The sequence below is a fragment of the Buceros rhinoceros genome, unplaced genomic scaffold, assembly GCF_000710305.1.
Source record: "Buceros rhinoceros silvestris isolate BGI_N320 unplaced genomic scaffold, ASM71030v1 scaffold3449, whole genome shotgun sequence".
NCBI classification, from domain to species: Eukaryota; Metazoa; Chordata; class Aves; order Bucerotiformes; family Bucerotidae; genus Buceros; species Buceros rhinoceros.
Window position 1 is genome coordinate 4,498 of NW_010433096.1, and position 25,833 is coordinate 30,330.

Consider the following 25,833-nt stretch of genomic DNA (forward strand, 5'->3'; position numbering starts at 1 on the left):
ACCCCAAACACCTTCATTTTCATTTCTGTCACTGTTTGCCTGGGAGTCGGTGGCAAAGTAGTGGAGGCCTTAGCAGACAGGTACACATGGCCAGGTCTCCTGTGTCAGCCCCAGTCGATGTACAAGGCTTTTCAGCCTACGTTTATTTGCACTAAAGAATACGGCATTAGGCTCCTTTCCAAGCATCTTAAAAAAGACAAGAAAGAGACCTTAAATATGACTTGGGAATGGACCCGTTGTGGCAAGAGACTGTATTATATCATTAACATTATAAATTCCATTTACAACACAGCAGTCATTTCATCCATCATTTATTCATGCAGACTAGAGAGAACGTCTTGCATTTTTAGGACCAGTATGGCTACAGTCACTGAGCTGTGGATGAACAGCCCAGCTCCAGGTGCTGGCTACTCTGGTCTCTCCCTTCTGTACCCAAAAGTAAACTCCAGCATCCCACCACGCTTCACTAAATGCGAAACGAAACAAAACAAAGCCTCACCTCTGAAATCACAGGGGTTCCAGGTTATTTTCCAGATGTTACTTGGGACCGGGAATGTTGTTTCCCCTCAACAAATGCATTTGGTCACCTCAAGTTCCTTCTCACTCTGGAAGCACAAGCTGCCCTAGCAGCAGTATAGCAGGAGCAGGGGCTGTTCCCACTTTCTGGGCTAGAGTGAAGAGGAAGCAGAGTGCCTTGTCCCTCTGCACACCTTGGGCTGCCAGCTCCTGGGCCTCCATCCACTGGACCCACTGCTGATTAGTTCCTGCACTCAGCTTATGGAGCGGCAGCACCAGCTCTCAGCCTTCCTCAGGCCCTCTGCTGCCACCAGCCCCCGGCAGAGGGAACACCCACCCTGTGGCACTCCCCAGAGTGGGGTAACTCTCCTACACGCACAGCTGGTTTTCCTCTGGCAGGGCAGCAGCCATCCAAAGCTACAACCGCTGAAGCCACCGTTAGGGAAGCCAGCAGCACTCCAATGGAACACAGGTAAGAACAACAACTTATTCAGCAAGTACCTGTTTTGGGAATCATCATTACATGGGATTGTTCTCCCATCACCGTAACTGGGAGTAATGACATGGAAGAAATTACAGCAAACCTTAAAGGAAAAAGGAGTAACCAGAATTACACTCCACCTTTACCAGGAAGCCTATTGTGTGTGCAAAAAAGACAACCAACTTGAACAAAATATAGCCCAATGCATAAAAACAACCTTCCTTTCTTACTGATACCAAAGACTAGTAGTAGCACAGAGGACATGGGTTTTGCTCTGAGAATTAAGCTGCCAAGCGTGGAGGCAGTGTGGAATGTATAAGGAGCTGAACAATGCTGCTCCCAAAGCTTTCTGGCACAAACTCCAATTAAAGAGTTTCACATTAAGTTGTATCGAGTATGTTTACTGATTCTTCTGACACTCACACTCAGCAGAAGAGAACAATCCCTGAATGGCCTCCTCCCCTGTCACTGGTCTGAGACAATGGTAAATGAATAAAGCCAGTCTGCACTGGCAGCTCACCACAGTGCCTGTATTTTATAACACAGTGGAAGCAGCAGAGAAGTTATGAAAACTGAACCTAATCTGTTTGTTCCCCACTGCAGATTTTCATTCAGACTGGAATTTGCTTGGTTTTCCATGTTATGGGTATCAGGAGAGAGGTGAAAAAAGTTAAGCTGCAAACCTGCTCTGAGTAGTATGTGAAGAGGGAGAAGTGTTTCAAGGGCACGAACCCAAACATGTTTTTATTAAAGAAGAGGCTGTTAGGGATACAGACTGGTATGGCAGCAATAAGCCACCACTGAAGGACTGACATTAGATTCATTAGATAAACTAGTATTAAGTAAGCAAAAATATCTGAGCCACTGACCATACCTCAAAGATGATTCATGGGAAAATACAGGAGTTAGAGTACCATGACCCACATGCTGCATACAAAATACAGTCAAAATGAAATGTTAAACCAAAATTCCCTCCAGCATGTAACAAATATAGCTCGAAAGAACACGTTCTGAAATGCAGATTAAAGAGAAAAAACAACAGCTTCAGAGAAGCAGTCTTTTGACAAAATTGTATTTAATGCTCAGAAAAGCATTTCGTTATCCATGGTGTTGCCAGAGTCACTTTATTTACATAGAAACAGTCTAAATGGCTTCCACAGCTATAGGGTCCTACAGCTGTTTGCAGATTAGCAGCTGTTTGAATGTGCCAAGTAGAAAGAGCAGCAGGTCAGCACAGCTCTGCAAAGGAGAGCCAAGAGGTTTGAAAGCTGACAGCATTTCTCAACATTCCTATTTACAAAGGGAGGCAACACCCTGTGACATGGGAGTGACCAACACGTCCAGTTCATGACAGTCAGGTTCATCCACACAGCTTCCTTATCCCAGGAGGGACTCACCCCCAGGAGTCGTTCCAGCAGTTTCAGAAGAGCACCCACTGCTGACAAGAGGTGGTCAGGGGTCACTGAAGTCATTAAGATTGTGACATAAATAATTAAAGCTAAACAATGCACATGTTCTGATTCCACTTTACAGGCATCTCAAAAATTCTCCTGTTACCTTAAAATGCTCTGCACTACACAGCACAACGAGCTGGATGGTCACAGACAGCAACTAAAAGCCTCCCACCACACCTACAATGCAGCTGGTACCAGCACAGCACATTCGGGGCTTGGATGCATTGAGGATGTAAGTTTTCCTGGCAATCACAGTTTGAACCATGACCCGATGTTTTGTACAGTCAGGCACCTGTATTTCACTGACCTGGATCCCACATACCTCTTGGACAGCGGCTTAAAGGACAAAGCTAACACTAATCATTGCGATGAACATGTCAGGACAGGAAACATAACAAAGGATTATGGCTAAACTCTGGCCAGAGCTCTGGCAGGTCATTTGCTTAGGGAAAGCCACTGCCCTTACACTGGTTAGCAAGGGCCAGAGGAATAGTATCTGCCTCATAGCGGCTGTATTTTAACACAGACACATGGAGACAGCAGCCAGGCCCACTCCAATGCACCCAGCTCCTATTAAGGCAGCAAGGAGCTGCATTCTGCGGCAGAAGCGTGCTAGGCTATCTCTGTGCAAAACTCCGCACACATGAGATGTTGCTCATCACCTCTTTGGGACAGAAATGTGCTCCAGAAAACAAGTGATACTTCGCAGTGACCCCAAGGCATTCTTAGTAGAAATAATTCCACTTTTGTTGTGAAGTGTTACAACGAGAGGAAAGTTTTCTTAGAAATAACTTGTTTTTCCCCCCACCCCATTTTGCTGTTATATATTCTTCATCAACACAGTGGAAAGAATCCACTAGGAACACCGAACTGAACCACTTGCCCCTTTCAACTCCCTAGATCTCCAGAAGCTCTACACAGAGGAACTCGGGTGTCACCACTGGGAAGTGTTAACCAGATCTCCGACTCTGATCCACAGTGCTGTTGATTCTTTGTCACGTGGACTCACTGGGACCAAACAAACCTGGCAGGCTTTAGTCTGCAGGTTGTGTTACCACTGCAGCAAGAAAAGGATTCCAACTGATGAAGCAGCAGCAAGAGCAAAACTCAAGGCACATTTGTATAAACGAAAGTTCTTTTGTTCCTATAAAACCAGGTAATAAGATATACAAAATAAGTAGAATTGTCTCTATTCAACCAATGTACATCTGCCCTTCCTGAGGCACTAGCGGAGCATGAAGAATCACTGCTACCACATTTTCAACGTTCACTCTTTGCTATAAATAAATTAGTTACTAGTGCAAAGAGAAAAAGAAGTCTGGCTAGGTTTTTTTTAATTTTTTGTTTGTTTTTTTCCCCTTTGCTCTGGTTCTTTATAAAAATTTACATCACTAAGAAATTAGCATTAGCACAAGGGAACAAGAAGCTATATATCTGCCAAATTAAACCTTAAAATAATTTTGTATCCTGTACAAATATACATCGTGAAACATTTACAACCTTAACTTCCTAGATGACAAAATCGGCTGCTCTTCCCAGCCACACAGCTACCCAGCTTCTCTTTTCAAGAGCTCAGAGCCATCAGCTCTCAGGGATAAAGTCCTCTTCACCATTAGGGACAGGAGAGGAAAAAGATGGATCTACTGATAGTGGTGGTATCGCTACGGGGGAGTTCCAGGTGCACTGAATAAATTGAAATCCAGTCCTTGCGAGACAGAAATCTGGGAATAGATTTTGAGTAATGAGCTGATACTGAAGTCACTGAGAGGTCTTTCTTCGCTTGGCACTGCTTGATTCCGTGCTCTCGGGTGTTCTCCTCGTTGAAACACGACAGTCTCTGTTCAACACACCACTGTCACCTTGACCTCCTTCGCTGTGGGCTCTTGAACTGCTTCTCAATACAGCAGCTCTCAAGCCACCCTCGTGCTGAGCTGTGTAAGGTGACGTGGAAGGCATGTCACATTGTCTCACCATTTGCAGGGGCCTCATACAAGTTTCTGTTCTGGAAATTGGACCGCTGGCAGCTGAGGACACATCAAGGCCTTGCTGTGACACTGATCCGGGCTTGCTCTGGGCTGGCCGATTGCTGTCTTTAAGGGCCTGCTCCTTCCCTTTCACTTCAGTTCTACTGGCCATACTCGCCAGCCGTGGGTCCCGTGGTTTCTCCTGGGCAGCAGGAAGCACTGCAGGCTCCACGGGCACAAAGGCACTGCCTTTCCTGGTGTCTGCGGCCTGAGCCCCCTGCATCTGCGGGGGCCCTTGGCTTCCTTGAGGCACTGCATGACCAGCACCAGCAGCAAGTCCCCGCGGAGTGCTGACCTCCCTGGGTGTTGCAAGCTCACCCCTCCTGCTACTGGAAGAAACAGCCTGCAACAGAGGAGGTATATTTGTCCCTGCTTGAGTTCGGGGCCTAACTGTTGGCCTAAGCTTCAAAATTTTAACAGCATCTTTCCTGTAGTTTTCTTCTGATGTCTTGATAATGGCACCTCTTTTATGAGCATCCTGAATCAACTCATTCCAGTCTCTGTTTTCCTTCAAAAAAAGAAACAAGACATCCCCCCCAAAAAAGAAAACAGTTATCAGAAGAAAGAATCAACACTGATGGACAGAGGATGCAAAACCCCTTTAATCATGGTACCTGACACAACTATCATGGAAACCACTGTATGTTCCTTCTGGAATGGAAGAATCTTACGTTTCGCTTGCAAACCAGCAACAGGCTCTCTGGCTGCTGTAACACAGGGAAGGTACTTTCAGCCACCAGTAAGCTACTACTTAAAATGACAGTTTCTCTATTTCTGAAGGCCAGGAGAGTTCTCCACGCAGAGTGAAACAGGAACATGGCTTTAATGCCCTCTAGTGGTGTCGCAAACAGCCCCCACCCTCGGAAAAAGACTGAAAATCAAATACTGTAAGACATTGAGTCTATTCAAGAGCACTTCCTGTACATTCAGCAGGCCTTTATAGTCCCCCCAAACACATAGTTCGGTTCCAGAAACATCCATTTCAAAGAGGATCCTCAGAAACCTCATGACTACAGAGTGTCAAAAACAATCACCTGAAGATCAGGGGAATGTTTTGGAGTGGTTTGGTTTTTTAAAGCTGTCTTCCTTGCTCAAGAATCCATGACAACTGCAACAGCTGGAGGCACAGCAAGGATCAAGCAGGAAAGTCTCTCTGCCATCCTCTTATCTCACCAGTAGAACGAAGACTTTTCACAACCCCCACGCTTGAAATGTAAAGGACTGTGTTACATTTAGTTACTAAAAATATTGTTGAGTAATTTCTAACTTTCCTTCTCGGAAGCAAGGAAAACAGTTTGGTTTGTCTTTTTAAAGCTTTTATGGCACTTCCAGCCAAAGCTTTCAAAGAGAAGCCTTCAGAGGCCTGGACTGGACTAATTTAGCAATGCACTAGAAGACTAATGTATTTATAGATGGAGCATCCGAGGATGGTTTTCACTTCCCCAATCCTGACTTGACCTAAAAGATCATTTGATTAACACTCTACCTACCATGAGCGTTTCCAGTCTTCCAAGGATGAAGAGGCTGAATTTGGCTCGGGTAATTGTAACGTTCAGACGCTGAAGACTCGCCAGAAACCTAGGTGACAAGACAACTAAGCTTCAGAACCACTACTTCCACAAGTAGGAGTATTATGAGAAAGAGGTAATATTCAACTGCAGTGAAATGAAGATAGCAGCAGCAGTTACAAAGGGTGGTTCATGACCCATTCCCGGATCCCACTGCAGCAGCCCTGCCTTACATGAAGGACTTTGCATGAACTGTGTTTTCCTTCTTTCACTACTCTGATTCCTTGAAAGGAATTCCAGTTCTTTCCAGCTCTCGCTGTTGACGTTTCCTTTCTTAGAGCAAATCCCCTCTTAATGCCAACCATTGCTTCCTTAAACGTTCCTCAAAGTACAGAAGCCATCAACCTCACTTCACCTATCAAGACTTTAAGCTTCTTTTTGACTTGAGCTGAAATAGATTAATGATGTTTGGCATGATTTATGGGAAAACTTTCTACTGCAATACCAAACACTGGACATGAATATTTTATTTTAAAGGTGACCTGCATTGAAAGCACATGAAGGAAGACTTTTGCTTTGTCATGCTTCGAGAGCAAGAAGTATATTCTTGCAGAAGGAAGTCTGTTATTTGCACTATGAAAATATCTAGTCTGTTTCTGAGGAATCACAGGCCAAGGTGCTGAAACCTAAACAAACAAATGCTTAGTGTATCCTTAAGAGTTGATTTCTGTTTGGGCTTATCTACCAAAACTCAAAAAAAAGGTCTGTAAAGATAGTTATCAACTACTGGGCAGCACAGGTATAGTTCTCTAGATCTTGCGGGGGCAAGGGCAGAGGGATCTTGAAAGACTACTAAATATACCTAACAGCTTTTAAATTGTAAGACAAGATTATTTTCTCAGGAAAGGAAAAAAGAAAAAGCTGTTGTCATTTCTTGGAGTTTTCTCCTTCCTTTGCAGGTTACTTTCAGAATAAATGTAATGCTGAACTAGCAATCTTGGAGATAAAAATACTTCACTCAGCTACAAGATCATAGGTGAGGGTGATGCAAACTTTCCCAGTATACCGTGAAGCAGAGATGTCCCAGTCATCAGTATGTAACAGCTTTGAAGGCATCACACTGCCAGAGCCTTAATACATAAACCGTCCCCACAGTAAGCTGGAAAGTTTTCTTCCAAAAGAACAAAAGAGGTTAAGCCTTGTGTCAGCCAAAAGAACTGGCAGGTTCTAACTGCCTTCAGTTTCCAAACTCCATCAGCCACATTTAAAAGTCTCCAAAAAGCATCACTGTTGTTTACTACAGGATTTGGATTCCTTCTCTTCCCAGATCAGCACATTTAAATGCCCTTTATCTAGCAATTGGAAAATTAGTATCAGAGCTAGTTACAGAAACAAATCAACAACTGCTGTAAGCAGCACACCCAGTATCTAGTTCCTTCTGTTTCAGGCAGGAAAAACCCATATAAAATCAGCAAATCTGCGACCTTGGATCAAGACTTCCTGCAAATCTCCAAACTCAGACAAGCATGTTCATCCACAGATCAAAGATCCAGCTCATCTGCATTGCATTCCTAGCGACAGATACAAGTAGTTAACCACACTTCCACGGACAGAATGCTCTATTAACAGCCACAGAAAATGGATTTAATCTTAGGAGAGCAGCATTCCAAAAGTTACACTATATATCAAAAGCTACAAGAAAAATAACTGCTGCAGTACTTATGCGAAGAGCCAAGGTCCCAACACCAATTCTGCCAAACTGAGCCAGTGACAGGCTAAGTGACAGCGACAGCCATGCCGATTCATCAGCATGCTACGCAGAACACAACATTTAGCATTTCCATGTCCCTTTTGTTCAGAGATCTCAAACCAGTAACATTAATTCATGCATTAAGATGGTTGCATTAAAAATACGACTCTAGAGTGTCATCAGAAATGGGACTTGCAACTCACTGAAGAGAAACGTACCCAATTGACCCCCTCATGATGTTTGCCCGGACACACGTGACTATTACACAGTCTTTCTCTCGTCCCTGGAATGCATCCACTGTGTCCACTTCTCCCGGGCTGTTGAAGAAACAATTAGCAAGCTGCTAAATCAAATCAGTTGAGTTTTTAAGCACCACATTGATGCAAATAGCCTCACCACTATCCTTAACGATCATCTGTCAAAACAACCCAGGGTAAAGTTCTGCCTCAGTGTATGAAAAGATTCAGCATATGAACCTAAAGCTACATTTACTTCCCTGAGGCCAGCATCATTAATGAAAAGCTGCTCAGGTTCAAGAAGCTCGTAGTTTTAGATGTTCTTTTAAATCAGCTTTATTCAGAACAGCAATGCAATGGTGCAATGGCAGCACGTATACAAGTAATCACCAAGAAATGGTACAAAGAGGCCACGCCTGTTCTAAGCACAAGACTTGCATGTCCCCTTTAAGGGCACAGCTACATACAGACTTTAACAGTACAGAAAAAAGGGTGGGGTTGCCCATTTTAAGAGGACAAACAAAGGACTAACATGCCAAAGCCACATCCCATTTGAAAACTCAGTTTCTTTACCTGTTATTCCTATACACTCTGTCCAGTTGGTCTTGGATTTTCTTCTTCTGTGCGCTGTAAGGGGTAATTATTCCAATGTGACGAAGACCCAGATCCTTCCTCTTTTCTTTAATTGTTCTAATTAATTCCATCACCAGTTTTACTTCCTGAGGATTACTAAAAGAGCTGAAAGAGAGAGAATGTAAGCATTACAGAAATACATCTGACAGCTCTTTCAAACTCAACACTTCAGCCTGATTTGGAGGGGATTGAGAGACAAAGGCCCTGTCTTGAACTTCTGCACCCTCCTTCACACAGAGGCTCAAAGACCTTTGCAAGCAGGCCCTGATGAAGGACTAACAGTGTTCGCAGTGAGGAGGCTGCACTTCACCTTCCCGCAGAACTACATAGCTTTACTTTCCTTCAGAACAGGCAGAGGGGAGGACTGAGCCTGCCACCCTCTGGCATTACCTCCACATGCAGTTGTGGGAGGAAAAGTCACCAATAAACCAGGAACTCAGAAACTGTTACAAGAGTTAGCAGACTGGGGGCATTCACTGGCATCTAGCAGACAGTCAAACCAGGATTAAAACCAGTTTCAGATTAAAAAAACCCACCCCAAACCATTTAACAGCTGCTTTTTTTTTGTAAAATTAAACCAAGTCAGGTTGAAAACGCAGTTCTCAACGCATATTTGGAACAACAGACGAGAGAAGACAACTCTTCTGCAGGTAATGAATTCTCAGCAAATCTAAAACTTGGCAGAGTAGAATGCAGGACTTACTCATGGTCTCGTTCCTCTCGACCATCTCCTACATCAAAGATAAGGTAGGGCTGGAATGGCCACTCTGAGGAACATCTGTTCTCTTCTGTTGCTCTGTGAATAAAATGTTTATCGCTAGGTAAGCATACAGAAATCCTAAGAACTGAAACTTCATTTATTTACACTATGGTTATCACATACAAACAACTTTTCAGATTTTTTTCAAGAGTTCTTAATTTTCACAGCTACCTGCACATACTGAGGCCTGAACATGAACTCCACGCAGTGAGTATACTCCATTTTAAGGGAGCCGCTTCTCTTACGTATCACAGCCAGCATTAACAAGAGATGAAATGCAAGTTTTCTCCCATTAAGTACCTTCTCCCTCAAAACCTCAAGACTTCTTAGACTCAAAACACTATCCTGATATGAAAAGGATTCCTTTGAAATAGCCCCTGCTCAGCAAGGAGAACAAAGCCACTCACTTGTCAGTCTTTAGCATCCTGCAATAAACATAGTTGGAAGGGAAGAGGCAGATGTCGGGGTGCATCCTGTACTGCACAGTCAGCTGCACAACGGGCAGGCTCCGTATCACCTCCAGGCGCACTTGCTCCTCCAGGTGCTGGTGCAGACGAGCCATCAGGGACTGCCCGTAGCCACAGTCCTGAGCTGTCTGCAGAGAGAAAACACAAGACTGACTTCTGGGGAATTAGGTCCCAAATTAACAACAGGACTTTTCTTTCTGGTGTTTATTAAAAGTTTCAAAGAGCACACCAAATACTTCTAAATCACTGACACCAACAGAAAATTGAGGTAGTCATTTTGTTAGTCCTATTTCTGTAAGGATCGACTGCTTAGACCTGAATTTTTATCAGTGTAGTCTTTAGCAAGACAACTGTCCTCTGTGAGTCACAACATGGTAAAATTTTAAAAACAATGGCAATTGTTTCAAAACTGACAACTACGAAAAGCAACATCTTCTAAGCGGGATCTCATTAAACAAGCCCCCAGCCTTCAGACAACTACCCTTCTACACCAGCCAGTCCAGCTTTCCTCCTTTATCAGGTGGTTAGAACAGCCCCCCTTCCTGTCAGATAGGACACAAGAAAGTGGTCTGCATCTGTTCATCCTCAGAACAGGTCTGTAGGGTGAGGAAGTCCCCATACAAACATTCCTCCTTAAGGACTGTGACACTGGCTGAAGCTCACATCACAAATTACAGAGCCTGCCGCAACACAACAGCCATCACAAACCAAGTGCTGAGCCACACTGAAGTTTGTATTGCCCAACCTGCTCTTAATGGTGCATGAAATCAGTTCCAAGCTGCACCAGGAAAGCCTACAGAGGTTGCACTCTCGTCTGTATTAGCTTTATTCACACTTCTGAAGGCAGCATTGATACGGTCTCCACACAATGGAAACTAAACTTGGAGGGCAAAAGTTATTTTCCAATGCACATCCCTATCTGATATTGAAATGTCTTTTTTCCCTTTCATGTATTTTCTGTAAATACGGTTCTTATACTGCAGCCACTATATAGCATGAAAAAAATACAGTTTAACACTTACTACTGATTTTACAGTAGGAGGAAGCTGTCTGGGATCTCCAACGAGGACAAGTTTATTACAGCGGTGGATCAGTGGAATCAGTGTTTCGACCTCACAGGATTGTCCTGCCTTTTGTATATGCAAACAGGACAAAAATCAGAAGTTGTAAGCAAAGGAGTGAACGATGTTAAATTTCCTGTAAGAGCCACAATAAGTCAAATGTTTAAGTCTTCTAAAAAAAAATTAATTTAAGAGAGAGAAAAAGGATTTTTTCCTAACGAAAACCTAAAAAATGGTTTTTTTATTATTAAATATGCAGAGCTCTCCAAACATACAAATATAACCCAACCATCTGGAAATTGCTACAGCAAGAACAACACTTTAGCAACAATTTTTAGGCCGTCTACCATTAAGGCACCAAGCAAGTCAGAAAAAGAAGCAATTAAAACCTACTCTTTCTTCTCATGGCTCTACGTAACAGGTCAGGCTAGTTATCAGGTATAAGGTGGGGATGGAGCAGTCAACCCACAGAATCTTATGCCAGTAGCCAAATGATCACAAGCAGCCTCAGCAGAGACCAAGACAGACCTGCGGTGGAACACGGTGTAGTTCTCATTAGCCCTACTGACCTCATCCACTATGACGCAGCTGAAAGGATCAAGTCCTTGCCGCGAAAAAGTTGATTCCAGCAGACCTCCTCCACTTGCACTCAGTGTGCAGCAGATGATGTCGGACTCCAAGATGATATCTGCCTGTATTTTCTGAGAGTACACTCGAACCTTCAAGTATAACAAACAGGACACAATGTTTCCTCCTTCAGCTTTCTTGAATCACCTTAGAGCAATTTCTAACTGCCTGGACAATACTAACTGCCAAACAGACGCATAATGCATCAACCCACAGAAGCCATCTCCACAATCACAAATGGAAGTCACAAGTTGACTTAACTCAAGTGCTACTTTCGCTTTAAATTACAGATCAATGCTACTGAGGTGGCAAGCTGGAAAGAAGTGTTCCTTTATCTCTACAGCCATGTAATGCAGACACACAAACTGTGAACAAAGTTCAGTTTGCCATTGCATTTGCAACTCCAAGCCTCCATGACCATTAAGGGTCAGCATATACCCATTAAATATGAAACTTCATTAGCCTCATGATTTGTGCTACTCAGCCTTAATTAATTACTTAATTCACAAATACACTCAGCCTATCAAAACTAAATCTCTATTGCAATTAAAAGATATCAAGTATATAAATACACTAGCTGAGGTTTATTGAAGAGCTGCCTTAAAGAAAAATTCCTACCTGCTTTAGGTCATAAGCAACCCGTTCTCTCTCCTTCGAAAGTCTGTTAAATTCACCATCTATCATTTGACTCTAGGGGGGGAAAAGATAAAGGAGGATCAGGAAGTAAATCAGGAGTAATTAACACCAGACATTTCCCAAACACCTTTCTTCCTCCCATACCCTAACTCATTTTCTAAACATTTAAGCTTATTCAAACTGTCTTTTAATCTCAAATGTATCTGAAGCAGCTGATCAGTTTCAGAAAGCTGAGAACATCCTTAGACTCTGCAACACACACTACATCTCACATTTCCATGCAACTGGAAAAACAGTTTTACCATCAGAAGTCTGTAATTTGAGCACAAATGCCAATTTTTTAGGCAAAAAAATGGAAAACCTCAAGTGCACCACAGCTCCCAAAACCTCAGATCACAAGGTATCTCACTATTTCCAGAGCTTTGAAGTACGCAATCAAATTTAATCACTAAGGTTTAACAAATATGGTTACACTAAAAACTGGTGACAGAACCAAATGAAGATTACTGAGCACTAGAGCAAGAAATGGCCTGATCCACTAGCTGAAAACACCAGTATAAATAAACAAAAAAATTCCTAATGCGAAGTTGTTAATTCCCTTTCACAGTATTAACCAACATTTCCATTAGCTGAAAAAGCAGGTGAAGAGATAGTTACTGCTCAGAGATGGCATTAAAAGGTAGAGTTGTTTACTCTTTGGATTCCACTATGAACACAAAAAAACCCCAAAGAGGATTAAAAATACTGGTATCTTAGTACCTCCCTCTTCCCACATTTGTTCATGGCACGCTGACGAGTCAGCTCATCCAGCCTTTGATCTATAGCTTCTTTTTGCTTCTGAAGATTCTGCTCCACATCAGTTGTCTTCCGTTCTATAGTAAACCAATGGAAGGTTTATGGGAGGAATAGAAAAAATACATAAGAACGCTCTCAGTCATGCATTTATCAAGAACATATGGACAAACTCATTTCTTGTTGCATTTTCCCTTTTTCTAATGGGGTCTTATCTTGTAAAACAAAAATAACTAAACCTGGTTCCAACTGTAGCTCTCAAATGCTGCATACCCACGCTGCTTAAAAATGGTGGCTTTTGCATGCATTTATTATGTCCTTTTAAGAAAAAAAGACCAAAACAAGTAGTCATCTTGTTATTTCTTCGATCTGGCTTAAATTTTAGGCCATATGTAAGCTGACACTTTCCCCGCTAAGACTGAGGAAAACAATGCTTTATGAAGCACGGTGGCCGAAGAATCTTTTACCAGATTTTCCTTCTTAAAGAACACATGGTCCAAAGTAAAAACATCATCAAGCTCTCAAAGAAGACTGAAGACAAGTCTGGTTTGCATGTTACTTACTCATTCTGTGTTCAACTTGGTTATCCAGGCTAAATCGCCGGACTTCACTGTTGATGGCTTTTTCAGCACCAAGTCGCACTAATTTGATATCACCACAATTTCCTGTTTACAAAATCAGAGTCAAAATACTTATAGATGGCTCTGACCATCTCAAAAGACATTGTCTGTTTTAGAGGTGGCAAACAGTTAAGAATGTTATTCTGAGTTAACAGGACCACCTCTTGTTCTCAGGTTTCTTTATCTAAAACTTACAGGATTCCTAAGTTAGAGTACTGAGGGCCATCAGTAACACAGCTGCTTAAGTCAATACCAAACTCACATTCGGTTACAACATGGATTTTTCCCATCAGGGTAACAGTCTGCTGTTCAAACCTTTGAGTATTAAAACTGATGAACTGAAACTAACACTGAGGAAAGGGCCAATGCCTATATAAAGACAAAGTGCAATTTATTTTCAAAACGATATATCTTTTAGAAAAGCGCATTAAAATTAATAACAGTATGAGGATGTACCAGTCATGTTCTGCAAAAGAAAAAAGCTGCTTAGAGTAGCACATAAGTCCTGTATGTAATCAACTGTTCAGTTTCTCCTTCAGGTTTTGTCTATTTAACATATAAACAGAATTTTAAAATACACCATACCCAAAGGCTCCTGTCTGTTCTGGCATTTTTCCTTAAAGGCAATGATGATTTTTTTCATGACTTCATCAACAGCAGCATTTGATGGTGCACAAACTAGAAAACGGTTTGGCTTGACCTTGGAATTTGGTCTTCTCGTTGTTTTCTCATTCCTAGTGTTCTGCAGATCAATTAAAAACAGGCTCTTTAGATTGTTGCAATTTGTGATTTCGAAGTCAGGCTGTACACTCAATCAGCGTGCAGAGTATGGAGACTACTGCACTTGAATTTCTCTAATTAAGGTATGTCCTGCATTAAGAAGTCAAATATACTGACGCTATTTGCATAAATTCCTTTCAACAATGATGTATTTGATGCATCTATTAGATGCTAACAAAACCATTAATATGGGACAGGCCAAATAACATTAATAATACATCAAAATATTAAGGGGATTTTTATGTAACAAGTGTTTATAAAACCAATTGTGCACACTTCCTTTATTTTACTTTTTAAGTTCTGTAAAATGCTTTCCCAGATGTCCCAAAGGTATTATTTCCACCTCTACACCCTATACAGTACGGATTTATTTAAGTTAGCTCAATGAATTACACCCCCAGTAATTCCCAACATTACACTTCCATTTAGTTTAAGCTATCATTGACTTCCATTGGCAAACTCAACACGAGCACATGGCGATCACATCATGTCCACTTACCTCCCTCAAAACACGGGACAGAAGCCCAACAATAGTTCTCGATTTCCCTGTTCCAGGTGGTCCGTGGATGAGGCAGATCTTGGGAAGCGCTGGATGTTGCTTTACCATAGCATAAGCTGTGTCAATGGCTCTCTTTTGATCTTCATTGTATTCCTTCATACCCAATGTCTGAAGGAACAGACAGGAGGAAAAAATACTTAATATTGATTGAACCTTCCATGTCCATTTTAGACATTTTCAGAATGCCCCCCACCCTCTAGCTATGACTCAAACACTTGAAGTGCATGGAAGCTTTTCATTCTGGGTTTGTTCTAGATGTACCCAATCCTGACTCAAAAGCTGTAATGAAGGTTTTGTTTACCCTGCACACCTTTGTTTTGCATTACCTTTTCTGCACTATACCTTATTTCCTGAACAGACATCTCTCCAGTTAGGAAGAAAAAAAAAAACCGACTTGAAAGCTCAGAGTACACGACTATCTATGTCAACACAGCAGAAACATCTGAGCAAATTCAGACTCCACTCTATCCACCCCATCAACCAACTCTGAAAAGCACAGCACATCAGTGCTTTTGAAACTGGTGCTTGCACTCGGTCAGCTCAAAAAACAACATGAAAAAACAGTTTCCCAAACTCATGAGATTCAAATGCCCTTTTTGTCATCTCTCTCTCTTGTAGCTGCAGGACTTACAGCACTTTCTGAAGCTACACGCACATCTCTGGGGCAGAAGTCACTGTGACTTGGATTTATGATGGGTTTAGCCAGTGGACTCCTGCTCAACAGTAATAGACCTTTGAATGATCGGTGCGTGGTCACCAGGGAGCCAACCACCACACACTTCACTTGCTTATTTATGAAGAATGACAAATTGAGTTGAGTTTTCACAGCAACTTGATAGACAGCAGGCTGATCCTTTTGTCCTATTAAAGGGAGGGGAGAAAAAAAAACCAAACAAAACCACAAGTTGTTAACTCAAAGAGTATCCAAATTATTAACTGGAAGATATTCAAACAGGCCACTTAAAGAATTCAGCAGAACCTACTGCCTTTTGTTATAAAGCCATCAGCTAATTATTGCAAAATAATTAGCTCCCCCCCAAAACCAAACCCCAAACCAAAAAAAACCCCACCAGTGCTCTGTAAAACAACTCAGATCACGGTTTGAATCAGGCAGCATTAAACTTGATAATGCTGGTAATCCACAACTTCAGGTCCAGCAGGTAAGAGAAAATTTTAGTGAGATCACTGAAGTTCATGGCACTTCCTATCTCTCAGAATGCACTCCTGAAGATGTATGCACAGAACTTAAATCATTCATTTCTGTTCTTACACAAAATATCACTGCCTGTGTTGAAAGAAGTCCCTAGAGAAATGCATGGAAAGCAGGCCTGCACCTTCAGTTCTCGGCTTTTTACAAAGCTTCTAGCACAGAACAGACATGCTACAGTGCAAAACCAAACCCACCTCCTCAGAGGTAAGTGGCGTATTACAACTATCAACAGCCAGCTAAGAAGAAGCATTTCACAGAACCCAGAAGAATCCCACTCCTATTTCAACCCCATTTACTTACTTGTTGAACGGCCAGCCGCACGACAAAATCGTGTCACGAGCCCAACATGATAGGCTGTATGGTTGTCCATCTCACTTTCTCCCCCAAAGGTGTCTTTTTTCTTTTGGACCACCAGAAAGACTAAGTCATCCTCCTTTGGATGAAGCTGCCTTGCCAAATCAGTTTCTTGAAAATGAGCTATGCAGAATACATTTTAAAATTAGAACATTAAAAGGAAAATTACTACAATTACTTTGATTATAAAAGTACTATGATTAACATATTGCACATACTTCAGAAAAACCCATCTGTTAACTTTTAAAGCTATTAAAAGCTACAGAAAAAGACTTTGAAGAGTTTTAATGCCATCCTGCATTTTTAAGCCTGAACATAGACACCTCTATATAAAAATACAGCAAGTCAAAGACTATTTTATTTACTAAAAGAAGCTGAAGCAAAATCCTAAATGACTGACATGGAAAGTATTCCAATAGCAATCTAATAACTTTTTGTATTGAACACTTAAGGCACAAATTCCCTGCAAAATACGTATTACTGTTACGTGCCTTCTGTAAAATAGCAAATTCAAGATCCTTTCTGTGCTTAAAGCAAATAAAAAATTTCTACTTTTAAGTGCTAATTTGTTGGAAGACATTGTCAACTTGAAAATGAGAACAGGGTTTTATAAAAAAAAAAACCCTTACCTTCAAATTCTGCTGTATTTGAGTCAGCACAGAACCTCCTTACGTTTAGCAAGCAGAAATTCCTCTCTCTCACTCTCTGGTTTTCTACCCACTCCTGTGCCAGCTACATGTTGGAAAGTAAAAGCTGAATAAAAACACTTTGAAGGGTTTAGTGTATCAGAAGAATGGCTTATCATGACTCTAAGGGCAATCATGCTAAGGAGAAATAAAAGCAAGCTAACAGGCTGTCAAGTACTAGACGTCGAAGCGTCTTACCCATTTCTTTTTTTAGATAGGCACACACACGACATACACTCAGGGCAAACGAAAGCATTTCCTCCCCACCGCACGCCCATTTAATGTGCTTTGTTAAAAAAGCACATAAAAATGTGGGTTCCCCCAACTGCATTTTCACCTTAAAATACCAGTGTTACGCTGGTATTGACTTCATTTTCTACCATATTTCTAGAGAAGTAGCGATGCGATGACTGAACTCAAAAGCTTACAGACTGGAATTGAATGAACACTGTTTTCTCACTATAAAACTATAAACTTAAAGTTAAGCTGCTTAGAAAAACTACCCTCTTGCATAAGTTCAACATAAAATATTACAGACTGTCGCTGAAAGACCTCAGTTTCTTAAGGATTTCTGGTTTAAGCTTTGCCTACTATAGAAGAACCAGCTCCCTCTTCCCTCCTTCATGTTACTGTGGACGTACACAATGAAAAAAAAGCTTCACCAAGCTGACAACACTGACAGCCCCCAACTTTAAAGACAACTGTTTAGATTATTCACCCCAGATGACTCCTCTACCCACATCTGTATCTAAACATTTTCAGAAGGTAAATAGAAGACACGAACCAGTTTTTAATCTCTTGGAAAAATTTACTAGTGTTGATGAAAAGAAACCAAGAGGCAGATAGCTACTTACTGTTTCAAAGGCATTTAGCATCATCAAGGGGAAAAAGGTATTAAAATACTCATTGTAGTTCTGAAATTGGACAGGAACAGAGGCTACTACAGACTGCAGATGACATGGAGGTCCAAACTGGCTGGAGGTCGCAAACATTTCGTAAGTCCATTTCAGGACTTCGTTAACAAAAATATTATCATCACGCTGCCTAGTGCCAAGAAAGGAAGAACACACTTGTCGCGCAGACCTTCTGGAAACACATGACACATTATTGTTCTGTCTATTTAGTGGCTGGAGAACGTTATCATAAACATGGGGCTGAGGTACATTAGTGAAACATGGAGAACTGCTCGTTTGATTTCCCGTCGGTACTGCTCTGGCCCTCGGCAGCCTGACCACTGCCTGTTTTGCTGCATTCACTTTGCTTTTTGAGGCTGGAGGTAGTTTCTTACCATCTTCGAGATCCTTGGTGAAAGCTGCGCTCCGTGAAGAACTTGCTGAGCTGAAAATTTTGGTAGTGGAAGGCTTTCTTGTTTTAGGCGGTGGGAGAGAAGGTTTGGCAAACAAGTGATCTGCTTCCGAACTGGTGGCTGAATGCTTACCACAGCACTCTCCTGGTGTTTCCACGTCCTCCACACAGCCCGTGTACTTACATTTCACAACAGTGCAGGATCCATTCTGCTGAAGGCTTTCAGCAATATCCAGCTCTTCTGGTATTTTACTAGCTATAGCAGTATCTTGAACACTTTCCTCCTGGGAACATAAATCCATATCCACAGGATCTCGCTGAGTTAAAAAAACATCGTCATCATCTTCGCTGTCTTTGTTCGGTTTACACCCATTTTCTTCTGAAGTTGTCTTCTCACACTCAGGCTGCACAATGCAACCTTTTCCCGATGGTTCATCTTTATCACCTTCAAGCGCAGCTGAAGAGAGACTTGAACCCATAGGTACAGGAGGAACCTTCATACTGTTACCCTCTGATTTTCTGTTCAAGTCTAAAGAATGAGGCATTTTAGAGACCCGTAACTCCTCCTCCACAGCAAGGCTTCTAAATTTTCTCTCACTGGCAGAGGGACAAACAGCCTCTTCCCTTTTTTTCTCTCTTTCGTTTTCAATGGTTTCTTCAAGAGTTGCCAGTTCTAAACTTTCAGGTTTTTGCTTCAGAGATTTTGCATCCACTTTACTAACTTTGTTTCTACTCTCAGAACTTCCTGCAGGATTTTTTGCTCTGACATTTTTTTGGGGCCTTGTCTGCCTTAAATACTGACGATCTTGGCAGGCTAGGAATTTTTTATTATGCTTTATAGACAATTTCTGAGCAGCCGTTTCCTTAGTCTTCCGTTTCTGTGGAACTCCAACTCTCCCTGCAGCTTTCCCATGGCTGCGCAGTTGAACTATACTCTCCAAAGAGCGCTGGGATAATTCAAATGCTTTGCGGGGTGCCTTCTTCAGACCGAGTTTTTCTACAGTTGATGCTGGTGCAGGACGCTGCCGAACTTTCCTTGGAGGAACCACAGCAGGCATTGACATACCAGGTTGAGAATTTCTTGATGTAGTTTGAAGTAGTTTTTTATTTTGTGCTGCTTTGAGAACAGGAGATATTTTAGGACTTCTTTGAATAGTTCTTGCTACCTTAGACTTTTCTACATTATTCCGTTGGCTCGCACTGTTTTTCTTAAGGGCCAACTTGGAAGCTAATGAGGTGTTCGATGTAGATGCTCTGGGTTCGGTCAGTTTTGAGGCCACTGTGAAATCTTTAGCAACAGTATCTTTGTCTGTAAAATTCTCCAGATGATCTTTTGCATTTCCCTTACTACTAGATTCTTGCAACACCGAATTAGTGACTACTTTTGTATAAGAACCACTATTTTCTATCTGCTTCTCTATTAAGCTCACTTCTTCTTCCATGGCCTCATCACTTATGTAACCCCGTTCATTTTTGCGATCTTTCAGTGAGCCCTCTGAATTACTGCTGTCAACTGGTGTTGAAACATGACCTTGTTGATAATCCTGAGTTGCCTCCATACTATATGCTTGGGTATCTTGCCAAACCGAAAAGATATCACCTCCACTTTCAAACTCAAAGTACTGTGACTCACAGCCTTCCAGTGAAGAGGGAGAGCTCGGAGGCTCCGATTCAGGAACGTGGCTGGAAGGTGAAGGTTGCTTTTCAGGACACACATTTTCATTCACTTTTTTTGTTTCCTCCCTGTCAGCCGCATCTTTTTCTTCATCAGAAGAGTCTGAAATTACAATGACTTCATTGCCCTGGCAATTTGCATCGCAGAGAGACTTGGTACTCTGGACATCACTGCAAGATCTTACTGCACCTTTCACCTTCCTCTTAATATCACACACGTTGTGATGTACTGAACTGTCTTGGCTTGAATCAAAGGGGAAATTGACACTTTTGGCATATGCAGCTAAAGATAATTTACTGAGTTCTCTATCAACCTGTGAGTCTGTTAAAATATTATCTTCAGAAACCACCTTCGCAAAATCCTCCTCTTTCTTCACCACTGAATTGTTTTCTCTCTTGAAATATTCTGAAAATTCAAACAACCTGTCACTTGATTCACACTTCACTGACAGTGGCCTTGTCTGAGCAGCAGGGCTGGATATATCCCTCCGGCTTTCAGAACTAGACGGAACGAGACCATTTGCTGAAGTTTTATCCATAAAACACGTCTTTGAAATTTGACCTTTACAGTCATATTGAACCAAGTCAATTAAATCAGGCTGTTCCTTGTCTGAAGTTTGCATGTCAGGGTCTGCCTTAAACACAGACTTCAACAATGAACCTGGTTTTTCTTCAATGGATGCTTTTTTCAGTAAGGTGTCACTAATCTCTGAAAGCAAAATATTGTCACCTTCATGTTCCTGCAGACCAGGTTCATTTTTAGGGGAGCTAGAGCAATCTAGGGGTGGGTTTTTTGATACTTGTTTAGTGGGGACCAATCTGGATTGAAAAGCACTGTTGACACTTTCCTCCTGTGCACTTTCACAACTCCCTGAAGACGAAGTTTCAACAGAGATTTCATTTTCACGCACAGCATTCACTTCCTGGTATTTATGACGATCCTGGCTTTCACATGGGTAGCCTGTGCAAAACATAGGTTGCTCTTCCTCTGCTTTTGAAGCACTTGTTGCTAAACTGCAGTTTTTCAAGTCACGTGGCTTTGCTGGCCATGATACTTCTGAGAGCCATTCAATTTTCTGTATCTTGTCTTTCAAATTCATGAGTATTTTTGCATCTACTTTAAACTTTGAAGAGGAACTTGGAGATGTACTGCTCTTCTTCACATCCAAGCTGCAAACATGTTCTGGAGAACCCATACGAGTTTGAGCAGCCAGTGGCACAGGTGTTACGGCTCCTGCTTCATGTTCATTTTCCAACTTTATGCCTCTTCTGCAGTCTAAACCCTGGACACCTGCATTAAAGCACTGATCATTCATAATGCATTTGTCTGCCACAAGACCACTGGTCCCGTTTTCCTGAACTTCCCCACATGCTTTTGTTGCCGAGGAACTCTGTGGGCAGACATACTCCTGAGCTGGTGAGTCATCAAGTTCCTTTTTAATATTCACCAGGAGGCCTTCTATGGATTTCTGAGATCCTGAACTTGTAGATGCATCCCTACATTCCTCTTCCCAGGCACTCTTTCTTCTACGGGAAGGGTTCTCTAGACAATCTTCATCTCCACCTTCCTTTGATATGACAGCAAACGGTGGGCAAAAGTCATCTCTGCCATGTACACTCATCTCACGCCCATCCCCACGTGGACTCTTCTTTTGCTTTATAGCAACAGTAGGCAGAGCTGGGGAGTTTGCATTGTTTCCTACAGGTACAGAATTATTCAATGCTCTGTCCTTCATACTCCTGATTACTTGCTTTAAACACATTTGTAATTCCTGCGTTTCCTGGACGTTCAGCTGCCAACCTAAAGACAGATTTCCTCGCAGAAGAAGATTGAGTTTGTCTAGGTATTGCTTGCAGAGTGCATGCTGCCCAATTTGATAGCCTTCTCTAAGAAGGCTACGTATCAGCTGCACACAGGCGTGCTGCACAGAGTTAGAAGCTTGTAAAAATACAGAGGATCCTCTTGCACGGTGCCCAGAGACTTTTTCGTTGCGCTGTGTAAATGCTATAGCTGGAAGCTTCACACACCTCACCACTGCTTCCACCCATTCTTGGGAGCTAATCCACAGCAAATGCAGGCACTTCTTATTTCTGTGTAGTTCAATAATTGACACCAAGATCAAGAGGAAAAATTCAGAAATTTTGTCACACTGCTGGATTCTTTCATTGAGAATATCTTTGATTTCCAAGCAGAGGTAGTGAATGACCTCTACTATATATGCCACACCCAAGTCCTTGAGATCCATAAGCGACTGAACAAAAGGGATGAACCACATAAACGTGCTGTCATGGACTCGCATATCTCTGCCAATATCGGACTGAAGCAAGTTAGTCAGTGTTTGCATATCTTCATAGAGGTTGGGGCAGTAGTCTGGGCAAATGGCAGTCTTCCAGCCAGTATCCTGAAAGAGAAATCCACCATCAGCCTCATGAGGCACATCTGCACAGTTTAACCTGCCAGGGTTTTTTCCTAGCCATAAAGGTTACTTTCTTTCACATACATGTTCATTAAATGGTAAGATCTCTTATGTCCTAATGTGAGCCAAAAAAAAAAAAAAAAAAAAAACAAAACAAAAACCACACATACAAGGAACTCATTTCCTAAACAGTAACCTATGACATAAGTGTCACTAGTAAAAATGGAGTATCTTCCCCTCTGTATTTTATGTATGGTTTAAACTGACAGCGTCATTCCATGATCAGAGCTCAAAGAACAGGGAAATACAATATTTTTTTATACCTTCTGAGGCTTTTCTGTGTTATAATTATACACAATCTGACTGCAAGTAACCATGTCTTCATCGTCGTCTGACTTCGGTTCAGATTTTGTCCTAAAAAGAAATAACAAATTGTTATGGACTCCACACTACTAACTTAAATGACAAGAAAGCCACCTGGCCAAGACAGGCTTTATTTTTCAGATATTGACCACATAAACATTAGAACCTGGCAGTGATAAAATATACCTATGAAAATATATCATATTTAAAACTGTAGAGCTGGCTCTACTCTGCTGATAAGAGGTAGGGGAAGGGACTGCCTCAGGAAAAAGGGCAACCTAGAACACCCATAAGAGTTCCACTTTCTTCGAATTTTCTAAGTAATTTTCTAAATGCAGTTCACTCACAGCTATGTACTCAGAAACTTCACATGAAACTATTTAAACACAGCACTCAAATAGCTTGTTTTACTGAAGAAACTCTCCGTTAATATGCCTTTCTCAGCTATCTATAACATCCCATATACACCTACCTGTACCTAGCTATAACATTATTGACTGTACATGTATAAAAAATACTGAACATTTAAGATATTGCCACTCAAGGTTGATTCAGAATATATTGCAGTAAACAACCAGTACAGTTCTGCAGGTACTATTTTCTCCCAACTTTTCAAAATGAGGCACAATTTCAGTTTTCCAAGGTAAGTGTTTCTCAAGTCTTGGAACCTGGATTCTTATAAAAATCTTGAGCAGGGACAGCATGCCTAAAGACAGCATTCCAGCTGACATAACAAAACTCTGTTCCTCTAGAAGTTAATTCTACACTTCCTGGCAGTGTACTAACCAACCAACCACTTCTGCACAGAATGAACACTTTTACCTAATTAACTTTCTGTTCAACAGCAACAATATTGTCACTCAGAAGGAATTAAAAAAAATCCGTTTTATCTTGGGGTGCAAGTATATGAAGACAAAACCAAGGGTATCTGGTGCCTGCTGTGTGTTTCAAAGCACTTCCTTACAGCAGTTCACTATGTTATCCAAGCTATTAAAGAGCAGTCCCATGATTCACACATACACTACCACTAAGTAAATCTAATCCTGAGAAATATTTAAGAATTAACACGAGCTGAAAGTCAAATAAGTCTTGATCTGGAACTACAATAAAATGCGGAACTATTTCATCCACTGAAAATTTGGGAATTCCCATAATTGTACCCAGAGTTTCAGACATGCCAATCTTAGTTAAACTGAAGCGCAGTTGGTTACAGCAGTAAATAAGCCCTAATCAGTTAGGAGCCTTCCTGATTCAGGGGAAAAAAAAAAAAAAAAAAAAAAAAAAAAAAAAAAAAAAAAAATCATTTAAAGTTTAACAGAGCTCACAGAACTGAAAAAGAAGTGAGCGTATATTTTTCGGGAGAAACTCACAATTTTAGGGAATCCAATTCACCTTTTCATTGCTTGAAATGGGCAACATATGACTTTTTCGTTGCCATCTCCCTCCCCCATCACAGCACTGACAAAAAAACCCACCAAGATCAACCTACTGCGCTACCGGGTCTTAAAATTAGAAAAGTCTTCTAGTCTCTTAATAAAACTGACCTCTGAAACCTACTGCGTATATTTTTTATTTCATTGTTGTAGCTCACACTGTTGATAATGGCTTGAAAGGCTTGGACAGGATCAATAAGCTGACCCCACACTTTAGATCCGAGCTGATCCAAAATAACCATGAAACAATGCAGCGCTGGCCAGAAGGGGTCAGTGGAATCATCTGAAACATAACAGTAACAGTGGGGAGAGTTGAAATGCAAGAATCCTGTACATTCTTAGACTAAGCTCAAGTTGAAAGTATCTGGCTTTCATTGATTTTTCTGAAATACTAATATAAAGATAAGTATTCTAGTAAGTTGCAACTATGCTTTTTAATTTGGAAGAAGGATGAAAAAAAAAAATCAACCCCACTTTTTGGTAGAGACAGACACTGCTCCTTATGCAGTCGTCAACCAACAGGAACCTGGATAACTATTACTAACATTTCCTGACTCTACGAAACAGATTCTTCTATGCTGATTTCTGCAGCACTGTTCTAAGAAGTGCACAGAACTTACACAGCTATGACAATTTATAGTTCAAATTTAAGACAGGAGCAATTTGCTTCCCTTCATACGCGGTCCTCTTTCTCCGCGCAAAATAAAATCATATCCACAACTAACATACTAAGTTTATAAAGATCTAGTAATTTAAGCAGCAGTCCTGGTCTTGAGCTTGTGTGCCACTCCCAGGCCAATGCCATGGCACGTGGCCTACAAAAACGGTCCAAGGGCTACTAGTCCAAAGTCTAAATTCCCAGCTGCAAATGGGCTTCTCTCGGGTGGATGGAAGAGTAACATTTTAAGTGGCAGTTCTGAAGGTGGCATTTCTTTACTTTAGTACTCAAACTCCAAACTTTGTGGTACAGTGAAATGCGCATTCCCGTATGACCTATACATTAAATGAAAACAACATGGCAGAAGTTACAGATTTGTTCTCTCAAAACCTCTAAGATGCCTCATGCAAAGCTCCCCATCACTTAGTCACTTAAGAGTCTTCATGAACGTCATTTTCCAAAATTTGTCGGTATTGCCCAAATATCGTGCAATAGTGGCCACCCTCCAGAAGATAAAGAAGCCTCAGTTAAAAATCACCTCAACATCACACTACTAAGAATTTGCAGAATTAATCAAGGAAGTTTGCTAAAGATGAGAAATAGTCTATAAACTGTCTTAATCTCAGATTCAGAATTAGTTACCAGTTCCTCCTTTCTCCATGGTGTGAAGTATAGACTGCATGAAATCATTTTGTTTGTCTGGGCCCAGCAGCAAGGAGTCCATAGCTTGTTCTTCCAGCACTGTGAGCAACATACAAATCCCTGGGGGGGGGGGGAAAAAAAAAAAAAAAAAAAAAAAAAAAACCCCCAAAAAAAAAAAAACCCATTT

The 25,833-nt window shown here is 41.5% G+C and overlaps 1 protein-coding gene across 1 annotated transcript in view; it reads right to left on the reverse strand.

The window, feature by feature from the left end:
- Positions 1 to 4,209: 4,209 nt before the first annotated feature.
- Positions 4,210 to 25,833, reverse strand: part of SETX (senataxin) — a 24,842-nt gene continuing 3,218 nt past the window's right edge. Inside the window, exons 5-24 of the mRNA XM_010143978.1 lie at positions 25,647 to 25,766; positions 24,458 to 24,629; positions 22,874 to 22,964; positions 18,009 to 22,535; positions 17,098 to 17,200; positions 16,415 to 16,591; positions 15,536 to 15,765; positions 14,845 to 15,012; positions 14,151 to 14,307; positions 13,509 to 13,610; positions 12,913 to 13,025; positions 12,136 to 12,207; positions 11,460 to 11,609; positions 10,852 to 10,959; positions 9,770 to 9,957; positions 9,306 to 9,398; positions 8,543 to 8,707; positions 7,952 to 8,050; positions 5,966 to 6,053; positions 4,210 to 4,983 (exon numbers count right to left, since the gene is read on the reverse strand). Coding sequence (XP_010142280.1) covers positions 4,210 to 4,983; positions 5,966 to 6,053; positions 7,952 to 8,050; positions 8,543 to 8,707; positions 9,306 to 9,398; positions 9,770 to 9,957; positions 10,852 to 10,959; positions 11,460 to 11,609; positions 12,136 to 12,207; positions 12,913 to 13,025; positions 13,509 to 13,610; positions 14,151 to 14,307; positions 14,845 to 15,012; positions 15,536 to 15,765; positions 16,415 to 16,591; positions 17,098 to 17,200; positions 18,009 to 22,535; positions 22,874 to 22,964; positions 24,458 to 24,629; positions 25,647 to 25,766 — 7,697 coding nt within the window. The remainder of the gene's footprint in view (positions 4,984 to 5,965; positions 6,054 to 7,951; positions 8,051 to 8,542; positions 8,708 to 9,305; positions 9,399 to 9,769; positions 9,958 to 10,851; positions 10,960 to 11,459; positions 11,610 to 12,135; positions 12,208 to 12,912; positions 13,026 to 13,508; positions 13,611 to 14,150; positions 14,308 to 14,844; positions 15,013 to 15,535; positions 15,766 to 16,414; positions 16,592 to 17,097; positions 17,201 to 18,008; positions 22,536 to 22,873; positions 22,965 to 24,457; positions 24,630 to 25,646; positions 25,767 to 25,833) is intronic.